General features: G+C 45.2%; 1 protein-coding gene across 1 annotated transcript in view; it reads right to left on the reverse strand.

Moving 5' to 3' along the window:
* Positions 1-214: 214 nt before the first annotated feature.
* Positions 215-19,978, reverse strand: part of rbfox2 (RNA binding fox-1 homolog 2) — a 29,312-nt gene continuing 9,548 nt past the window's right edge. Inside the window, exons 2-12 of the mRNA XM_071532070.1 lie at positions 12,010-12,216; positions 11,554-11,724; positions 10,925-10,978; positions 10,696-10,788; positions 6,578-6,665; positions 6,249-6,305; positions 5,928-6,072; positions 5,201-5,246; positions 2,368-2,459; positions 2,026-2,098; positions 215-1,898 (exon numbers count right to left, since the gene is read on the reverse strand). Coding sequence (XP_071388171.1) covers positions 1,854-1,898; positions 2,026-2,098; positions 2,368-2,459; positions 5,201-5,246; positions 5,928-6,072; positions 6,249-6,305; positions 6,578-6,665; positions 10,696-10,788; positions 10,925-10,978; positions 11,554-11,724; positions 12,010-12,216 — 1,071 coding nt within the window. The 3' untranslated portion in view covers positions 215-1,853. The remainder of the gene's footprint in view (positions 1,899-2,025; positions 2,099-2,367; positions 2,460-5,200; positions 5,247-5,927; positions 6,073-6,248; positions 6,306-6,577; positions 6,666-10,695; positions 10,789-10,924; positions 10,979-11,553; positions 11,725-12,009; positions 12,217-19,978) is intronic.

Consider the following 19,978-nt stretch of genomic DNA (forward strand, 5'->3'; position numbering starts at 1 on the left):
ATGCTAGCAGACCCTATCATCATTAACCAACAGCAAAACAAAAACAAATGAAAAAAGCATGGACCGAGAGAAAACAAAAACAGTTTGGTAGTGTTACATGCATTCCTTATTTTTCCCCTCGCTGTAACGACTCAGGTCTTCCCCTCAGCTCGAGAACGTTAAAGCAAAAAAAAAAAAAAGCCAAGCCGGATGAATGAAACCAAACTCGCAACTTTTACAGATAGAAAAATAGAGCGTGAACCAAAGTAACAAAAAGACAGCAATAGGATTATCAAGGATCATGATAATAACAATAACAAAGATAATATATTTATACATATAAGCAGAAAAATGTGCTTTCTACAAATCTTTGGAACCAAAAAGAAAACAAAACAAAAGCCAAAAAACAGCCACATTTGGAAATAGAGTATAAGGATATTAGAAATATGCACAATAGTATGGTGTTTTGCATTTAAATATTTTCTATCGGCTCGCTGACAGAACCGCTCTCTGCTGACAGCGACTCGACTCTAATTACCAACTTAATGATTTGTTTCAGGAAGACTCGTTTAAAGTTTGACTTGCTCAATAAAAGATGGAGCATGAGGGGAAATCCAAATAATAAATATCTACGTTAAAACGCTCAAAAAGGATCAACAAATACTTGAACCCCGGGGTCCTGGTGATGATTCAATGTCGGTTATGTTTGGATCTAAGCCTAACATCAACTAAGCAAGGAAAACATTTTGCTCTATTCGGTGTAGTGTTGTGGTGTTTCTGTAGTGTTCAGTGGTGCTTACACATTTAGAGTGTAGTGAAATCTTGTGCCTGGGAGTCAATGGTGGAAAATGAATTATATAGATGCCCATTTTCCCCTCAAGGTTCACAATGGAGTCTAAATGTCCCGTAACAGCAAAGTGAACGCTGTGTACTCGAGTCAAACAAAAATGATGGTAGTAATAATAATAATAATAATAACAATAATAATAATTTGGTAACTTTTTTTTTCTCTAGACTAATTTCTTTGCATATCATAACAATTTTTAAGTTTAAAGGTTCACCATTTCCACATACTAAGAAAACTTTCTGAGGTGATTTCTATCGCGCCGTCTTCGCTCCCGAGCCGCCGTGTTTTTTCCCCGTCTTCCTCTCATCAGAACGCAGCGAGCGATCCCCCGCCGTCGCTCTCCGCCCGCGTGAGAGGGAATTACAAAATCCTTCAGCGGGTGTTTTATCATTTCACTTGACATCGTTCTGGTTTCAAAATGGTTTTTTTTCCCACTCTCTGCCTCTCCCAAGTTTTGCGGACGGGAAAAAAAAAAAAAAAAAAAAAGACCCTCAGTTCCATGATTGCTCGTTTCCCTCTATTTTCCTTACATGTTGAGTGTGTGCAGGCCACACACACACACACACGCACACACACACACACACCGCTCTTGGCTCGTTCCTTTACATGGGCGACAGCTGTTTAAATGTCAGTTATCCATGCACTAGTTACAGCCTTTGGAAGAACATCTGGGCTCCATCTCGTCTTGTGCTGCTCGAGTGTTGAGGGAATAAGAAGGGGGGGGGGGGGACTATAATACAGCCGTGCAATAGATTAGGCGGCCATTTTAAGTCATTCTTTTTTTTTTCTTCTTTTTTTTTATGTAAAGGCCATCCGTCAGTCTTTTAATACAGCATTCCTCTATTTTTTTTGTAGTAGCGTATATAAGAAAAAGTGGGGGACTGCACTGGGGTGGGATCTGAAATATCTTTGCCGTGGCAGACTCCACACGCCGTAAACAGGGTGCAGTCCGCCTCCATGACAACAGAGGGAGCTCTTTCAGAGAAATTCAATGGAAGAGAGGAGCTCCTGGGAAATGTAGTGTCCGTTAGTAGGGGGCGAATCTGCTGTAGCCCCCCCTGTACAGTGTGGCCTGGGGGAGGAGAAACAGAGAGAGGCCGGTTAAACAAAAGCACACAATGCAATCAAATGACGTTAAATACTTGAAAATGTAGGCTCATTCATGTCATCTTGTATGTTATACTGGGGGATGATCGTACCATGGCTCCGACACCGTAGGCAGCTGGGGCGAGCGCAGCATGGTACGGGTCTGCCGTATACACCCGTCCATAGCTATAGAAAGAAACAGCCAATATATATATATATATATATATATATGTTAAGTATCAACATTTAAAAGGGAAAATAAGCAAGATTTCTCTGTCCCAAAGCACAAAATCATTACTTAACGATGGCTTTCAAAACTCTTTCCGGCCCGCACTCTCGTTTTTTAACCAGCCCCCCCCCACACACACACACCTACTCCCCATTTTCAACCGCTCGATGATAAAGGACGCCGCTAACAGAAGTTTTGTTTGAGTTGTGCCGGTCTGCCCACTCACCTGTCACTGTAAGCTGCCGCTGCAGCCGCCGCCGCCGCTGTGGGAGTCGCTACTGCGGTCGGCTGGGCGTAACGGTACGCTGCATAGCCACCCTGTGAGGCGGTGATGGAGAGAGAGAGAGAGAGAGAGAGAGAGGAGAGAGAGAGAGAGAGAGAGAGAGAGAGAGAAAGAGAGAGTGGGGGAAGAGAGTGATGCAATGGAAGGACAGATGGGGTAGAAGGAGAGACAGAAAGGGTAAATTCTGGTTAAAGTCTGCCTCGTCCCTCTGTGTGCTAACAGGCTAGTAGTGAATCTAAAGGGTTACATTGTGAGAAGAACTGCTGAGAAGAGAGCGAGAGATTAACAAGCAGACAGTCGGCAACACTGGCTAATCTGGTGCAGTACAGCATTCACAAGGATGTAGCTCAGGCTCTGTGTGGGTCTCCCCCTCCATGACCAACAAAAACTAGACCAGAGGGAGGGAAAAAAATGCTCTTTGACTGTTTTTAATGGATTGTACCGGCCGTCCGACATTCAAGTGTATTATGACTCCCATGGTGCGTTTGTTTACTTGTTTGACATGGAGGAAGAGAGCGTTCATACCCATAACTGTGCCCCGCCCCGGTTCCCCTACCAAAAACACACAGTTAAAGAAAGGGGAAGGGGTGGCAAAGATGATTGTGTCATTATTTATGTTGGATGGACAGCTGATGGACAGACACACAAAAAAAATACTACAGGTGTAAGGAAGGACAGTCAGCCAGTCGGATTAAAGGGGAACACGCGCGCACACACACGCACGCATACACACAGACTCAGGGGGCCAGCGACCAGATCACTGGCGGAACACAGCATGCTTTCCCAAACTCAGGACGCACAGTAGATTAGGCCAAACATCCCTATAAAAACAACGCACACACCACTGCATTCTACCCTATAGGATCAGTCATGACCAAGTCCCCGCATTCAGGACCACACACTTGCTGCTATGGGGAGGGGGAGGGGGAGGGGGGAGGGGGAGGGAAGTGACTGAGGGAAGGTGGGGAGATATAAAAGGAGGGATGAAAAGAAAAAGGGTGATATCAAGTAGACATGAGGAGAAATCATTGAGGAAAGTGAGAATGGAGAATAGAAAAGGAACAGAAAGTACAGAAATAGTTTTCAAGTGTTGACTGAGGAAGGGAGGAGGGAGGAGGATGGAAGGGGGAATGGAAAGAAGAAGAGAAAGAAAGAAAGGAAGAATGGGGGGGGGGGGGGTTACAGAAGGAGGAGAAACAGGGGGAGGAGGTGGGAGGGAGTAGGGGAGGAGTAAGCCTTGTAAGTATGTCTGCATGCCGACATTGATTCAGTTAGCATGCCACAGGTGAAACAGATAGGGAGATTCCGGGAAGGGGTCTGAATTAACTGCTGTAATTGGATGAATAGCCTTGTTCTGCCCTACATTGCTTTTATTGTATTGGATAATTGTCTTACTGCTCGGTCTTATTTATTTCATGTCTATTCGTTTTATGCTGGCAGTGCATCATCTTGCCTGAGGCATTATGGTATGTATGGTATGTATGGTTAGTATGCGATATGTAGTTTTAACATCTGAAATGGACTTCGTGAAAATAAAATTAAATGGGATAGCGTGACCAGATGGCCTGGCATGAAAAATAATATTATGGCTTTGCTTTTCACCCCAAACATCCCCGTTTTAAATTATTTCTTTATCATTATATGCTTTCTGAACTTGCAAAAAAAATCTAGGTGCATCACAGTTGCTTAATAGTATTTAATAGTAAGTGTTTGCTTTGTGTGTTTTGATGCATCAAGCCTCGAGAACATGATGTTAATTTGCACATGCAGAAGGCCATGTGTTCTGGTATGGGCTGTTGAAAATCTGGTCCACTCGACACTATAACTACCACGAAAAATTTAATAAATATTTGCACATTGAGGAAGAGATAGTAACCTAATTTACATATGTAGATAGTGGGCTGGTGGCATGGACATGGATTACACTTGATCCAAGACTAAAGATTTATCCCCAATGAAATCTCCAAGTGACCCACAGTTCAAGTATCTAATTTGCACTGACAAAATTTACATCTATCTCCACTGCAGAGATTTTGTAAATGTAATTTGTAATTTCCATGCTGAATATTCTTCAGTGTTTACACAGTCAGATTTAAACTTAATTCTTTTCTCCCCCTTCCGCAACTCCACCCATGTCAGATTCCAGTGAGTTAGTAGAAAAAGACAGAGAAGGCATTTCAATCTCAGATGGTCAATAATGTCTAGCAGCACGCAGTCATTGGAGACGAGGAGGATGCACACTGGCTCTCACACAAAGTGTGTAAACCCTACCTGGGGCAATCTGCCACTAATGTCCTGAAACACTAGTCTACAGAGAGAACAGAAACAGCTATTGTCAACCTGGTCACACACGCACACCATTAAACACCCACACACTCATAATCACATTGGTACAAACTTACTCACAAATGCATAGAGACAAACCACAGAGCGGTCTACTCATGAATGCAGAACACTGATGAAAGTGTGTGCGCTGAACTCTAATAATTCTGTATTTGTATGCATTAGGTGTAGAACATTTTCTGTGAGACTGTGTGTGCATTTGGAAAGTAATAAAGTAAAAAGTAATTGGCATTTATAAGAAAATATGAGAATTTAAGATTCAATCATGAGCCTGTATTGTGTGTGGCTGTCATGAATCAAAGCACCCACAAGTACACAGCTCTATGGGTTCGGTCCATGCCGTCTCACACTTGAAAACCCCACAGACAGAGGGGGGGGAAAGGAGGGAGAGAGAGAGAGAGAGCGCGTCGAGGAGAGAGAGAGGTATACTTACATAGAGATCAGCGGCACCGTAAAAACCATCCTGATAGGCCATCACACTGAGATAGAGAGAGAGAGGAGAAAGCAAGGGAAAAGGGGAGAGAAGAGAGAGGAGTGGTGGTGGGATGTTGAAAGGGAAGGAAAAAAAATGGTGTGATGCGCCACCGTGTGGGCATTGAAGGGAAAAAAAAAGTGTGACGATTGAGGGAGAAAGGTGGGATAACGGTGCCAGAGAGATTGTGAAAAGAGAGAAGAGAAAAGAAGGGTGAGATTATTACACACCGTGCAACATGCAAGACAGAATACCACCTCTTTGTATACAGTAACACCGACGTACAAGTGCTACTACTGTTACTTCTGCCAGTAAGACGCTGGCACAGTGTGTCTATTCCAATAAAATACTGCTGCGTTTGATTTAAATGTACATCTTGATAAACAATCTTGTCCTTGCTGTTTTTGATGTACAAGGAAATGGTATTTCAGTTCAGCACACTATCATTGTTATTAATTAAATTAAAAAACTATTAAACACTCACACAGCATGCACAATGCTGAAGTACTATTTTCAAGTAAGAAGACATGCACTTAAAGAACGGATGTGTGGATGAATAGTGTTTGTTTGCTTGTATGAGTATGTGCCACTGCTTTCATTATCAATATACATTTTTGTGTGTAGTTATCTGTTTTTGTGTACTTGTCTGTGTGTGTGTGTCTGTGTGTGTGTGTGTGTGTGTGTGTACCCCGGGTAGGTAGGGATGGCAGGCTGGGGCACAGCTGCCCTGACGGCGCTGTACACTGGCCGGCCACGACCCCGGAGATGAGCACCCCGAAAGGTCGCAGCGGTGGAGGCAGCTGCTGCTGCTGCTGGGTACGGAAACCCTGGTACTGAGAGAGAGAGAGCGAGAGAGACAGAGAGAGAGAGAGAGAGAGAGAGAGAGAGAGAGAGAGAGAGAGGAGGGAATTCAGTTAGAACAGTTGGAAAACCACCATGATTACACGATTAATTTGTGCTTCTCGTCTTCAGCAGTCACTGTATATAAAGCTATTCCTTCTTGTCATACCTGTATAGAGCTCAGGACTGTACATGGCTCCAACCATGGGACTCAACTTCCATCCAGCTATAGTATAAAACAATGAACATGCAGCATTAATAGTTCAGAAAGTGACAAACAATACTTAATATAAGTTCAAAACAACATTTCATAGGAAATTCACTGAAATAACATGGAATTTTTATGTGCTTCTCTGCCATTTATTTCACTGTTTAAATATAAGATATATAAGACTTCCTTCCAGCTGTGAGTACTCTGCTGTCAGTGTGTCACTAGGCATCAAAAAGTATTTGAAGAAAAAGAAAGAAGTGGTCGTCGTTACGTACATAATGCATTGCCGTATGGTAGTGCTGCAAGCCCCTCTCCATTAGAGTACGGGGTGGTCATCTTCTTGTTCGTCATCACTCTGGCTGTGGCATTGTTGACCTGCGCACCAGAGAGAGCGGTCAGACGCAAACTCAACCCACGTCAGTGGAAAACACAAGTATGGGGGCTACAGCAATGATGCAGACACCAATCACATCAAGGTTTGTGTTATAATCTGTCTTTAACTGGCTGTATCTGTCTGAAACACGTAAGATATAACCTGCACATGAGTGTCTTGAAGATTGGAGTTTACATATTAAGTGTGATGAGTCATTTGACTTAAAACATTTGAATTTTACTCATGACAGAGGTTAATTCTGTTGATGAGCAGCAATGGTATTTGATGCATGCGCTTCTTTTTGAAGGAGAAAGACATTGAAAACAAGGATCCTGGTGAGTAGTCAGGCAGTTTTGCACACAAACAATCTGACCATTGGCACACAGAACAAAAAAAACAACAAAACATTTCAGAACGAAGGCATTCAAAAAGAAATCCAAGACCATTCCATTGCTACCTTCAAAACAAAAAAAAGAGGGAAAAAGAAGGTGAAGTAAGCGGCAGATTCATCAGTTGAACACAATGCAAAAAACATCAATCGAAGAATTCATACACAAATTACACGCAGCCAATCAAGAGCGCATCGCATGACCAGAGGTGAGCAAAACTAGCCAATCAGCAAGCATCAGATGCAGCAAAGAGACCAATCAAAACAGGTTGGCAGCCCTCCCAATCAAATACACATCATACAGAAAAAAGGGAGGGGGGGGGGGGGGAGGGAGAGAGAGAAAGACAGAGAGAAAGACAGAAGTAGAGGGATGCAGGAGGAGGAGCCAGTCCACATTAAAAAGACACGGGAAACACATACATGATGGCCGGAGAGAAGAGAAAGAGAAAGTGAACAGTCCATCCAAATGTGCAATTCTTCTAATGAACAAACCAAAATGAACATCAAGATGCGGTATACACACACACATACGAAATACATCTGACCATTTGCCTACATTGGATCTAACTGTACATGAGCAAGAATGGAGAGATGGATGAATGGGCGAGAGTGAACACAGAGAGAGAGAGAGAGAGAGAGAGGGAGAGAGAGAAGTCTAGATAGAGACAGAGAGGATGGGGGATGCAAATATCATTCCTCAAAATCAAATCAAACCATGGTTGTGAAACACTGCCAGGCATTCCAGATCAGTGTCGCACACTAGAAAGACCTCGAAGCACACAACCACCAACACACACCATCCAGAACCAAACTGATCAAAAAGTAAAACAAGGACACCTCTTGAATAAAAATCAAAACAAATAAAATAATGCTGCCCTTATTTAATCAATTGTGCAAATTTTAAAGTTTTAGGTGACTTTGTTGAGGCTTACAAATGTTTTCATGGCAGCTTTATTATTAGATGATTAGTATATTTTACATATGAAGAGTAGATTGGATTTGAAGTGGGGCATGTACTACTTGTCCACTTTGATCTTTTGTTTGAATGTTAAGCCCAAACAACTATTTCTCTCCACCTGTCTGCAGTCTACCAAGTGGTAAAAAAAGTGACAATCCTCAAGTACTACAGTACACCATTATATTGAGACAACTATCCTCTCTCCAATACAGCTAACATAGCACTCATGCTTCAGCATGCTGTCCCACTAAGGTGCAGAAATGCAGCTACTGGCTGACACATGACACAGAGAAATGACATAGTACTATATGACGCCATACAGATGACGAGAAAGAGAGTAAACCATGCAGGACACAGCTCTGGAATTATATGCTTAATGCAGTTAGAGAGGTGATTGGAATGAATGCATAAGAAGTGGTAGTCATAGTTGTTGCACTTGCAGATAGATGCAGTACATTCAGTTACACAAGTGGCCTTAATAATGCCATGCGATCAATGGCTAATCTCGTAATCAACGTTTCATTCACCACCTCCCCAATCAATCACAGGATTAGCCAATCAGATTCTTTCAAATCAATCAATCAAGCCCCCTTCAGTCAAGGAGTCCTTCGTTTGTGTGTTGGGTGCATTTTATTTTATCTGGACGGATGGGGTGGGGGGGAGGGGTCATTCAAAGATGATGCCATGTGTACACAACTTACCGTTGCCAGGGAAACGGCGTGAGGACACGCGAGCAGTTACCGTGGAGACTGACAACAACAACAACATACAAAAATCATCAGGGAAATAGAGAAAATATATGTAAGAAAGAAATGATGAACCAAAAAAATAAAACAAAAAAAAAATTGAACAAAACAAAACAGAAAAACAAAAACAAACCAACGAGGTAATGAAAAGCAACCCCCACCCTGTGGTAGAGAGGAAGTGATGTGACAGGTCACGTGTCAACAGTCACCTACAAGTATCAGCCATTTATCAACAATCTAACCTCTATTGATTTAAACCCACTACACACACAGATTATCAAGGGGAGAGATGGTAAAGGAGCACACAAAGGAAAACACACAATGTCACAAATTAAAATCTAACTTGGGGAGGACACTGCGCAACATGACCTAGATTATATTCACATCATTTACAAAAACAATCACTCAATATCAAACTTAATCCCTTTATCCAATGAACATACTACCTGAGTACATCACAGGACAGGGAAATGTACAGAGAGAGGTGGGGAGGAGAGGTGGAGGAGGAGGGGGGGGGGTGACAGACAGACAGCTGAGGAGGTTCACAAATGCGGGTGCATATGGGGGGAGACACACAAACAGGGAGAGACAGACAGACAGACTGGCATGGAGAGAGAGAGAGAGTGGAGAGAGATGGAAGAGAACCAAAAACAAAAGAAAAAGGAAAAGGAGAGGGAGACGACAGCAATCTATTGAATTCTCTTCACTCGTTCACTCTCTCTCTCTCTCTCTCTCTCCGGCCTCCGTGTTTCCTCTGCACGCCCCCGTGTGTAGACACCCACGCACAGACAGAGAAGAGTGCAGAACGTTTGAGACCATGCAGAGGGGCTTAGTAGCAATTAAAAAAAAACACAAGAAGCATGATTCCAAATCAAGAGCCAAAAGCAAATGGCGAAAAAAAGAAAGCATGGTGTGTTTGATCTTCAAGGCCATTTGGAACTGAAATCTGAGGTCATGCGGACAAATTAAAAAAGACATCACAACAAAAATGCACTTCCATGAGATCTGGCGCTCTTTTTGTGGTGGATGCAAAAGTGTGTGTGTGTGTGTGTGTGTGTTTGCGTAAAAGATGGATTTTATCATCCATATTGTAAGTACGAAATTATACAATCAGCTTTATGAAGCATCAAAAATGACACCCCACTTCTCACGGCAGTCTCATTCCCAAACCCCCCCCCCCCCGAAAATACCCATCATGCATCAGTCTCTTAACACATCAAACATAAACCTGCTTCCCAAAAGGCAAACCCCTTAATATTAAGTGAAAGAGTGAACTCCAAGACAACATCTGACCTACAGCTAATGATCTATCCATGCAACATAGCCTCTTACAGACACCAGCAGGCACGTTTTTTTGTTTTTTTTATTCAGAGGAAAATAAAGGCTAATAATTTCCCTTCCAGTCGTGAACACAACCATAAACCAAAATGGCCACTCGTCATGATCATGGAAGAGGTGGTGATGGTGATGGAAAGGGTGCAGGAAAAAAAACACACAAAAAAGAGATCCTACATGCTGTGACGTAAGCGGCTATATCGTCGGCAACCGTGCCTAAGTGACTTCCCGACTGGCCATGCCTGTTGTGTAGCCACACCACCCAGCATGCTTTGCAAACCAGACCCACGAAGCTTTAAGATCAAGGTGCAAATGGACAGCCCACAACGACGACGGCGACGGCGATGGCACAGACATCGACAGGGAGTGCCGTCGGAAACAAGACATCTCTTGTGTGTGCGGCAACCACTGCACCATGCTATAGTGAAGCCAGAGGGGTTAGAGTTGAACACATACAGCCCATCCCGAAACCTTCTGCGGGGCGGCAACAACCGGAAAACAAACTCATTCTCACTGTCTGGGACATGGAGGGAAACAGAGGAAAATGGCCACTGTTTTTTTTTTTTTTTTGAAAAGAAGGGGGGGGGGGAAGGGTGGTGAATTACCTCAATTTTACGACCCTCCACCAGGGTGCCGTGAAGCTTCTCCCGGGCCCGCTCCGCGTCGGCGCTCGTTTCGAACGTTACGAAGCCGAAGCCCTGCAAGCGGAGGAGAGGGGAAGAAGCGGAAAAGGAAGGGGAGGGGTGGAGAGGGTGAAACGGAGTCGAAAACTGCGGCAACGCTTATTGCTGAGTGTGTGGATGTCAACAATGTGGAATGACGTTGTGTTTTTACCTTGGATCCCCTCTCGTTGAAGATGATCTCCACGTCAAGGATTTTGCCGTATTGCTGAAAAAAGGTAAGAAAAGAAGAAAATAAAGAGGTTGTAGCAAGCAGGCAAGTCACATACCGCGTCTGGCCATGGGGTGTCAGTATTGTTCAAGCCTGACAAACTGGCATCGATCCAGCTCTGTTGGTCTTTTCTTCCACCATATATGCCTTGCCTCTGCTCTTTTCTCTGCGCCATATTAAAGGGGCATTCCTCTTAAAATAAAATCTGATTTATAACCCGGACTTGCAGTAACCTCGTCCACAAGCTGAAATTTTTACAAACAAGTGATTTGATTTGTCGTTTTGTTTCTCTGGCCAAAATAGGACTAACAGCTGATTCCTTTCAATTGAAACAGGCACAGCAGAACCTTGTTTTCATTCAGACTGGGGGTGAAGGGAAATTATACGGCACTGAATATGATTGTGAAAAGAAATTTGAGGTCAATGTGCTGGGGGCATTGAATGGGGCCTCTGAGTCATGTTTTTTTACAAACTGCATGTTTATAATCCGATCTAAAGCTACTCTTCTGGGTTACTGCTGTGATGATGCATGGGTGAAAAGTGGGGGGAATATTCCGGCCTAGTTTACATACCCCGAACATCTGCCGCAGGTCGGGGTCTCGGAAGCGGAAGGGAATGTTGGACACGTGGAGACGTTTGGGGGTCCCCTTGGCGTCTGAGTCATCCCCGATGCTCCCTCCGCCGCCTCCTCCCCCCGAACCGACCCCCGACTGGCCATCAATCTGGGAGGAGCCGTCTGACTGCTGGGGCAGAGGGATAAAAGGAGAGGGAGGCGAGAGAGAGACAGGGAGAGGGGAGATAAGGAGGGTGGAGAAAAAAAAACAAAAGCCAGGCCGGGTGGTAAGAGATGGAAGGAGAAGCAGGGAAGTGCAAAGCGATGTCTTATTTCTTGCCCGTGACACATATTCCTCCACATTCTCGCCTCCGCAATCGCTCTCGGTGTCCTCTCTAAGCAAAATATAAAAGACCCGATGTGGGCTGCGCACAGAGAGAGAGAGAGAGGGAGAGAGAGAGAGGCTGGCACTCACTTGGGCACTGAGGCTGTTGGGGGCGTTGGCGGAGGTGTTCGCGGCTCCGGCGGCCTCCACGGGGCCCTGGACGGCCCCCGCCGCGTACAGGCTGCCCCCGTAGTCCAGGGCCAGGCCGTTCTGGGGGGGCGGCGGCGGAGGCGGGGGGAACGCGGAGAAGGGCGGGGGCACAAGACCCTCCTGGCCACCGGCACTATCCTGAGAGCCCTGGCAGAGAGAGAGAGAGAGAGAGGGAGGTAGGGAGAGAGAGAGAGAGGGAGAGAGAAAGGAGCGAAAAGGTAAGTGACTGGCTGGCAAAACTCCACAGTATCTTTTACTGAGAGCATCACCAGACCACACAGAGACCACTTTCCCAAGAGCTTCAGTCTAAAAACTTGTACAGGCGTGGATATTATATTTCCATTCCCCTCTGTGTGTGTGTGTGTGTGAGTGTAAGTGTAGGTGCACGTCTACAACGCCCCCCCATTAAATATTCACTGCAGCCACATCTATTATTGAGGGTCAGATGCCTCCGTGCTTAGAGTGTTGCACAATGGTGAGTGTCGAACGCCTGCACATGCACTCACTAACGCCTCCTCGCACAAACCACCTCTGACACGCAAACACCCACACACCTAAACGCTCACAAAGACCAACTGTTAGCGAGGAAGCCTGCCCAAGTATTTCGCGCTCACACACACACACACACACACACACACACACACACACACACACACACACACACACACACCACCCCAGAAATACTCAAGTAAAGGACATTCGAGCACGTAGGAGAACAATACAGGCTCCCACAAAACGCACGGTGCAACAGGGGGAACCACACAAATACAACACACATACACACACACACAAACACACACACACACACACACATTCCTTGGCTGTTGGCAGTGGGGCATCGCTACCCTAAATGGTAATGGTTAGGAGAGCTGGGAGAGTGGAGGGAGACAGGCAGGGAAGGGAGAGAACAGTGGGGGAAGGGGGATGAACGGGGGAAAGAGGTGATGACTGATGAAAGAGGTATGGCCCGTAAAGACGTAAAGATAAACCTCCCATCACTGTCATTCACATCTTTTTTTAACTCTCTGATAGGTGGACTCAACAGCCAATCAAATGTACTGAAAAAATAAGGATACTGTTATTATTATTATTATTATTATGACTAGTAGTGGCGGTAGTAGCAGCAGTAATAATAACAGTTTTTATTAGTAATAGTATTGGTACTATTATGTTTATTTTTTGTGCTGCTAAATTGTGATGAAGCAATGTGTTTCATTGAGTTATGTGCATTACAGAATAAATACGCTCAAAAAAATATGCATGGCTCCATTGAGTGTGTGTGTGTGTGTGTGTGTGTGTGTGTGTGTGTGTAACAGAGGTAGGTGAGTGAGTGAGTGATGGGCTGAAGCGATGTCCCGCTGTGTCGCACAATAGATCTCAGTCCCTTTGGGAGTGTTAAAAGTGTGTGGGAAGGTGTGTGTGTGTGTGTGTGTGTGCGCGCGCCATCTGTCTCCCAGCTTTTGACCTTTATCAGCATCACACCTGTGACACAGTAGCCAGGTCCCTCCACTAACAAACTAGGGGATGCACATGGGGCGACACAGATCGCCTCCATATCAAGACATGAGACCGACTAGAGCTGCATGCAGTCAATATTTAGGTGGAGACTTTGTCTTGTAATTGGCACAGTGAGGTGAAAGTAAACACAACTGTACTTACTTTCTGTATCAAACGGCATCTACAGTATCAACAAGACTGAAAATAATGGCTCCTTACAATGAAAACTACAGGTTTATGGGCAGAACTTGAAAAATCAACTGAGCACTGCCTCATTCTGACTCTGAAGTCTGAGCATCATTCTGCACAAAGCTTTTCTAAACAGACAATAATTTGCTCTATTACAGGAATGAAATGTGGTTTTATGTTTGCCTATAAGAGACTGCAGTGTTTTCATTAGGTCCTTGTTGAACTGCCATGTCTGAATGCCTGTGGTAGGCACATTTATAAACCAGCTGATGGTCCGTAAGTTACTGCTCCTGCTGCGCTGATTTTTCACCGCAGCTGCATTGGTAGATTGCTTTTTCCATGTACCTACATTTCAGAAAGATTGTGGAGGAGTGTCATGAGCTAGTAGATTCATTCAAATTCACAGTTCCCTGGTTTCCTGATAGGTAGCTCATGTCATTTTACACCACTAGATTGTTTGACTTAGGCTTTGCATATTGTTTGTTGAACTTCTTCCTTCTTCGTGGGCTTAATCCTTTGTTGAGGATGTAACGTTACTGTAGTAAGCCTTGGTAAATGTATCTTGGCCGTACTGGTAGTTGTTAAGATGCAGTAGTGAGCCATTATTGGTGACTTATATTTCAATGTTATATTTCCATTTGCCAAGACACTCAGCCGGCAAGCATGTAACTAGAGACAAGCTGCTTTTTACTTGTTCTTTAACAAGGACATAGGTGTCAAATGGTTTAGAAATACCATCTCACCATTGTTTTCCAATGTGAGATTCAGAACTAGTACTAGTACTGAAACAATCCGATGCATGCCCAAGTCGAGTCAAGATGACTCAGTAGGTTCATCATTTGATGAACCATAGTTGGAACAGTGTATGGGTTTCCAGCACCGGAAGAGTAACTGGAATCATATAGCGATATACGACCTATAATGACTCAAGGGCCTGGACTAAATAGATCTGCAACAATTAAGACAGTGGTGTGATGATGGACACACAATGTTACTGCTAAAGCTGCCATCTCTTTTCTTACGTTAATTCTTAGGTTCATTCAGCAAGCCAAATTTGGCCAAAATCTTGTTATAACAAGACTTATAAGCAATTCTCAAATTTATTGCTGAGTTTTCAGTCTAAATGGCTTTCATCTAAGTACATACAGTGTAGATTGTAAATTATGAATATTGTTTTATAAGGTGCTTTTAGGCCAGATGTCTTTCCAGCACTGCTCCACCCTGCTTTGTTTTTAGCATTTAGAAACTGTAAAAAACATTCCTTATAGGTGATGCTGACTCTCTTGTTACACACCAGCCTATCCATTGTCTTCTCTGTATGTTCTGGTGAATGCCGTTTAGACTGAAAGCTCAACAATAGATATAAAACTTGTGTGGATCGATGCAGACGTTTTCCCTTTTCTCTTTTGACCTTGATGGTTGGAAAGAAAAATCAAGGCACCCTGAATTCATTGTATTTGCTTAACATGCAGAGACTGAAAAGAGAGTAAGAAACTAGGAAACTAGACTGGGTAGATAGGGTTCTATGACGAAAATGATGATAAATGATACACAGGATAACCTTGCCTCGCAGCAACCCATCCTGAATTAACTGTATTTGTTCCCAATGTGGAGGTGAAAATGATAGTGGGTGGAGCGAGTCATTCTGGGTCGCCAGGTAAGAGCTAACCTGGATTAGAAGCAGAAACAGAGAAACTAGACACGCTCCTGTGTCTTGCTAGAAAGGGAAAGTTGATCACCCAGCTTGGGTCAAGTAGAGAAATTGGGAAAAGCAGATTGATTCAGGGGGGGGGGGGTGATACATGGCCGACATTTCAAGGCAATGTAGAGTGACGGCGCTGCCTTCAACGGGGACAGGAACTGGCAAACTGGATAGAATCAATGTCAGTCACGTTCATTTGTATAGCCTTTAATCACAGTTACCGTTTCAAAGGGCTTCACACCGCCCACGCCATGAAAACGATAACTGGAAATGACACCCCACACCCTGAGATCATCACTGAGGACAAGGAAAAACTCCGACCAAACCTCATTAGGGGGAGAACGATTGTGAAGGGCGACTCAGAGAGGAATCCCCCTACCAGGACGGTCATTGTGGATAATAGAGTTGTGAATAAATTAGTTATAATGACAGTATAGTTAATGATATAGACTACAAGGCCCCAAAATGTTGCCTGTTTATCACAGCTGTATGGTCGAACGTGGATTAGATCAATCCCATAGTACAGATCAATTCTACGGTATATACAACTGTGCAGACGGCAGCGGGCTCCAAATCTCCATCAGTCAAGTCAAAGTCATCAGTCAAGTCAATAATCGCCTTATGACGGCTGCTGCTCAGACTCAGAAACAGATGACAACCTAGCAGGAGAACGGACAACCCCAGCTATTCCTTCTGTCGGACCGAAATAGGAAACGGGGAAAACAAGCCAAAACCAGCCTTCTATTTGTGTTCAAAATGCTGGCCTTTTCAGAATAGATCCATTTTAGCCTCACCTCACCAAACAGCCCTCTCTCTGCCTGATACACAGTGTCAACAGCCCGGTATCTACAGAAATAGTGTGCGCCTGCGTGCCGTTTTATTTTTTTTCCCCCTCTTCTCTCAAACCGTCAAGCTATGCGCTTTTTGTTGACTGTGACTGGCCTGTGCGATTCGCTCAGGATAAAAGCATCTACTGAATAAATACATATAGATAGCAGGATAAAAGGAGAGAGAGAGAGAGACATAGAAAGAGGGCGTTCTTGGTCAGTTTGAAGAGAAAATATTGCCCAGTAGACAGAAAAAACTGTACGCTGTGCATTTTGCGTCAGCGCTCATGTTTGCGGACGGTTTGTTTGTGAAAGTGTACGTGTCCGTCATGTGCATGTCGGCGTGTGTGTGTGTGTGTGTGTGTTTGTGCATACACGCCCATGTGCAAGCGTTAAGGGTTGTGTAAGTGTGTGTGTGTGCGTTGGCCAGGCAGAGCCAGTGACTCAGAGCGGTAGCTGTAGCTGGCTTACTTTCGGGTCAGTTAGCAGCAGCAAGTGTGTCTGAGGAGGCATGTTATAAAATGCTCTCGTCTGCAGCAGTGTCACTACGCTACAGAGGAGAGAGAGGAGGAGGAGAGGAGAGAGAGGAGAGGAGAGGAGGAGAAGCATGGCTAAGAGCGCTAACTAGGGCAGCACTGGGTCATTTCACATGAATAATGACATTTCAGGATCTTACTTTCCCGGGCCTACAGCCATTAGTCTATAGCCTAATTCAACAAACTTGACGACGGAAAATGTGATTCACGTTGTTAGCGGCGGCTCATATTTTGGCTCAATAATCGCATTAACTGGCCCGAGTTGTGTTCGATCGCAACGCCGGGCTTTTTGCCGCGCCGCGTTGTTGCCGGTTTGTTACCCGAGCCGCAAACAGCTGGAGAAACGTTTACAATGTGTCTGTGGCATACCGATGAGCCAGGAGACCCCCTCTTGTTAAATTATTCCATCCCAAGTCAACCCCTCCTCCACCCCTCTCCTCCATCACTCTTCCTCCTCCTCCTACCCCCCCGCCCCCCCCGCCCTCCTCCTTCTCTTCTCCTCTTGCTGCTGTTCTCCCTTTCCTCCCACTCTCTGCGCTGCGCTTTGCTTTTTTACGCTTCATAAAATCCAGACGGGACCCTTGCATCCGTCCCGCCCCCACGCATGTCAATCAAGCCCACTGCCTCATAGCACCAGTATATCAGTTGTGCCTAAGCTCCTCCCCCCGACTCTCTCTTCCATCTCCTTATAGGGTAATATGTCTGCTTGTCAACAGACCCCTCCCACTCCACCCCATCCTTTTTCCTTGTAGGGTCTTACGTATGATTCCCCATACCCATCACTCACACACACACACACACACACACACGCCACTCCAGGCAACTCCCCTTCCCTTCCACACACTCGTGCACGCACACACAAACACACACAACCCCCTCAACCAATGACTTTCCCTGTCATCTCCCCACTAGCAGTATCAATGGTCCGCTCGGCTCCAGTGCAGCATTTTATGAAAGGTAAACACACCAAACAAAAGACGGCTGACTTTATTTGTCCACATATATTTCTCATTAAACCCGCGCACCGGCCCAGACAAACACGTGTGCAGGTGAACACACAGACCCGCAGACAGCTGTGTGTTCGCACTCCCCCTCCTATACATTGGAGCATGACCATGAAACGGGTCGGTCTAGTTTCAGGCCGAGGGAGGCCTCTGTGACAATACGACACTCGGGTGGCTGTCCCATGTGGTTTAGAAGTGTACACAAGCCACCCAGATGACAGTGTTGTCATTGTCAACGGCACCATCCAAAGAGTCAGCGAGGGACAACCCCTATCCATTTCCAACATGGGCTCTCCTGAAAGCCACGCAGATGCATCACAGCAAAAATGCTTTTAGAGCCATTATGGATGCAAATGGCTGCTGAAGAGGCAGAGCGGTTACACTGAATTTAAGCAATTTTGCAGCGGCTTTAATTCACGCTGTTAGTAGCGTCGCCACGTTATTTTTAGAAGCGCGGCGCAAAAGGTGTTCGGCTCTTGCCTTGACGAACCGTCCGACAACCTTTATCAATGAATGACTCATGCGCGTCGCCACGGCAACAAGGCTCATTGGGATCATTCAGCGGGCCGTGATTGTCAATCCTGCACAGATCAATAACCAGGGTGAAAGAAAAGAATAAATCAAGACCGAGCCTGATAAGCTGAACATCCTTGTGACCATCTTTTTACAGTTTATGCAAGCGTGGCAGAGTGTGTGTGTGTGTGAGTGCACCAGGTAGGCGTCTCTCCCTCGCCTCGGGGCATATGCTTAGGTGGGGCTCTAGAAAATATTTCAGTCTTTTGCTCCGTCTCTCCTTCGCCAACTCTCTCTCTCTCTCTCTCTCAGCCCAGCGCAAGCCAAAAAGTATTAGCATAAAGTACACTATAAAAGCACACATAAATCGCAGGCTATAATTTACTCAGTGCTGCACTTGCCTGAAAGAACCCAAAGCCCTCCCCTATTCTAGTCATAAAGCAACTTTGAACACTTACACACACACACACACACACACACAACTGCAAAGTCAGCTCTACAGTCTGAAATTGCGTCACTGGGCAAACTAGCTCTCTCCAGTTGACCTACAATATCGCCTCATCACAGTATATCCATCTCCCATCAACTCGTATCTCTCCATCTGTCTGTCCATAGCAGCATAATCTGGCCTTCTCACCACATCTAAGGGCTTTCCTGGTAAATGAGGGTGGCCCGTCACCTTTAAAATCAATTTCCATTCTCCTGCTCCCATTCTCTCTCCCTTTTCTAACCCATCCCCCTCTTCCAGGGGCTCTTAAAGGAAAACATTGAGATAACAGCTGCCAGGGCCCCAGGGAGAAAGAGAGGGAGGAGGGAGAAAAGAGGTCAAACAGTAAAGAGAGCAGGAATCCAAGGTACAGCTGAAAGAGAAGTATACACGCAAGCAAAGACAGGAAGGAAGAGACACACACACACAGACACAGACACACACAAAGTCTGACTCACACCAAGTGAAATGTAATGATATGAACGTGACACTTCACGCACCAACTTTGCTGCCCACTGTGTGCTTCAGCTTCTGTGTGTTTGTGAATGTGTGACACACAGAAATTACAGTGAGGAGGTGTTAGCTGAACAGAAGACATCGAGAAAGGGAGGAAGAGAGAGAAAGAAAGAGACAAAGAAAGCAAGGAAGAAAGAAAGAGAGAGAGAGAGAGAGCGAGAGAGAGGGAGAGAGAGACAACTGTTCTGTGGACACCTGTCCCTTTCGCTCACAGCCTTGAGGGATGTACAGAGACAGCTGCAGGGGCAATAAAGAAAGAAAGATTTTTTTTTTACTTACCTCTCCTCCCCCTATTCCTTCACTATTCCCTCTCTTTCACCCTAGAAACGTCTAAGGAGTTTAGCAGATATTGTGGACACAGACGGAGCGGAGGCCCATACTTGGTCATCACCGGGTCTCGCTTTACCGACTCAACACACTGTACGTTGGGACGGATTCTACACAGCATACATAATACATGGCAGAATACAGTTTCTGGCAGTGGCAGCACTAATGTTCACATTGCGTGCGCTCCTAGCCCTGGGCAGGGGAACAGATGCCATGACAATGGCGTACAAAAACAGCGCCGCTCGTGCGTTTCGGCACAGAGAATCCTGATCGTGGCGATGCGATCTCCAGCCTGCATCTCTCTCTGCGAT

The sequence above is a fragment of the Centroberyx affinis genome, unplaced genomic scaffold, assembly GCF_046629955.1.
Source record: "Centroberyx affinis isolate AG114_WGS23_722 - 3 ecotype Tasmania unplaced genomic scaffold, CSIRO-AGI_Caff_v1 ptg002161l_1, whole genome shotgun sequence".
Classification (NCBI taxonomy): Eukaryota; Metazoa; Chordata; class Actinopteri; order Beryciformes; family Berycidae; genus Centroberyx; species Centroberyx affinis.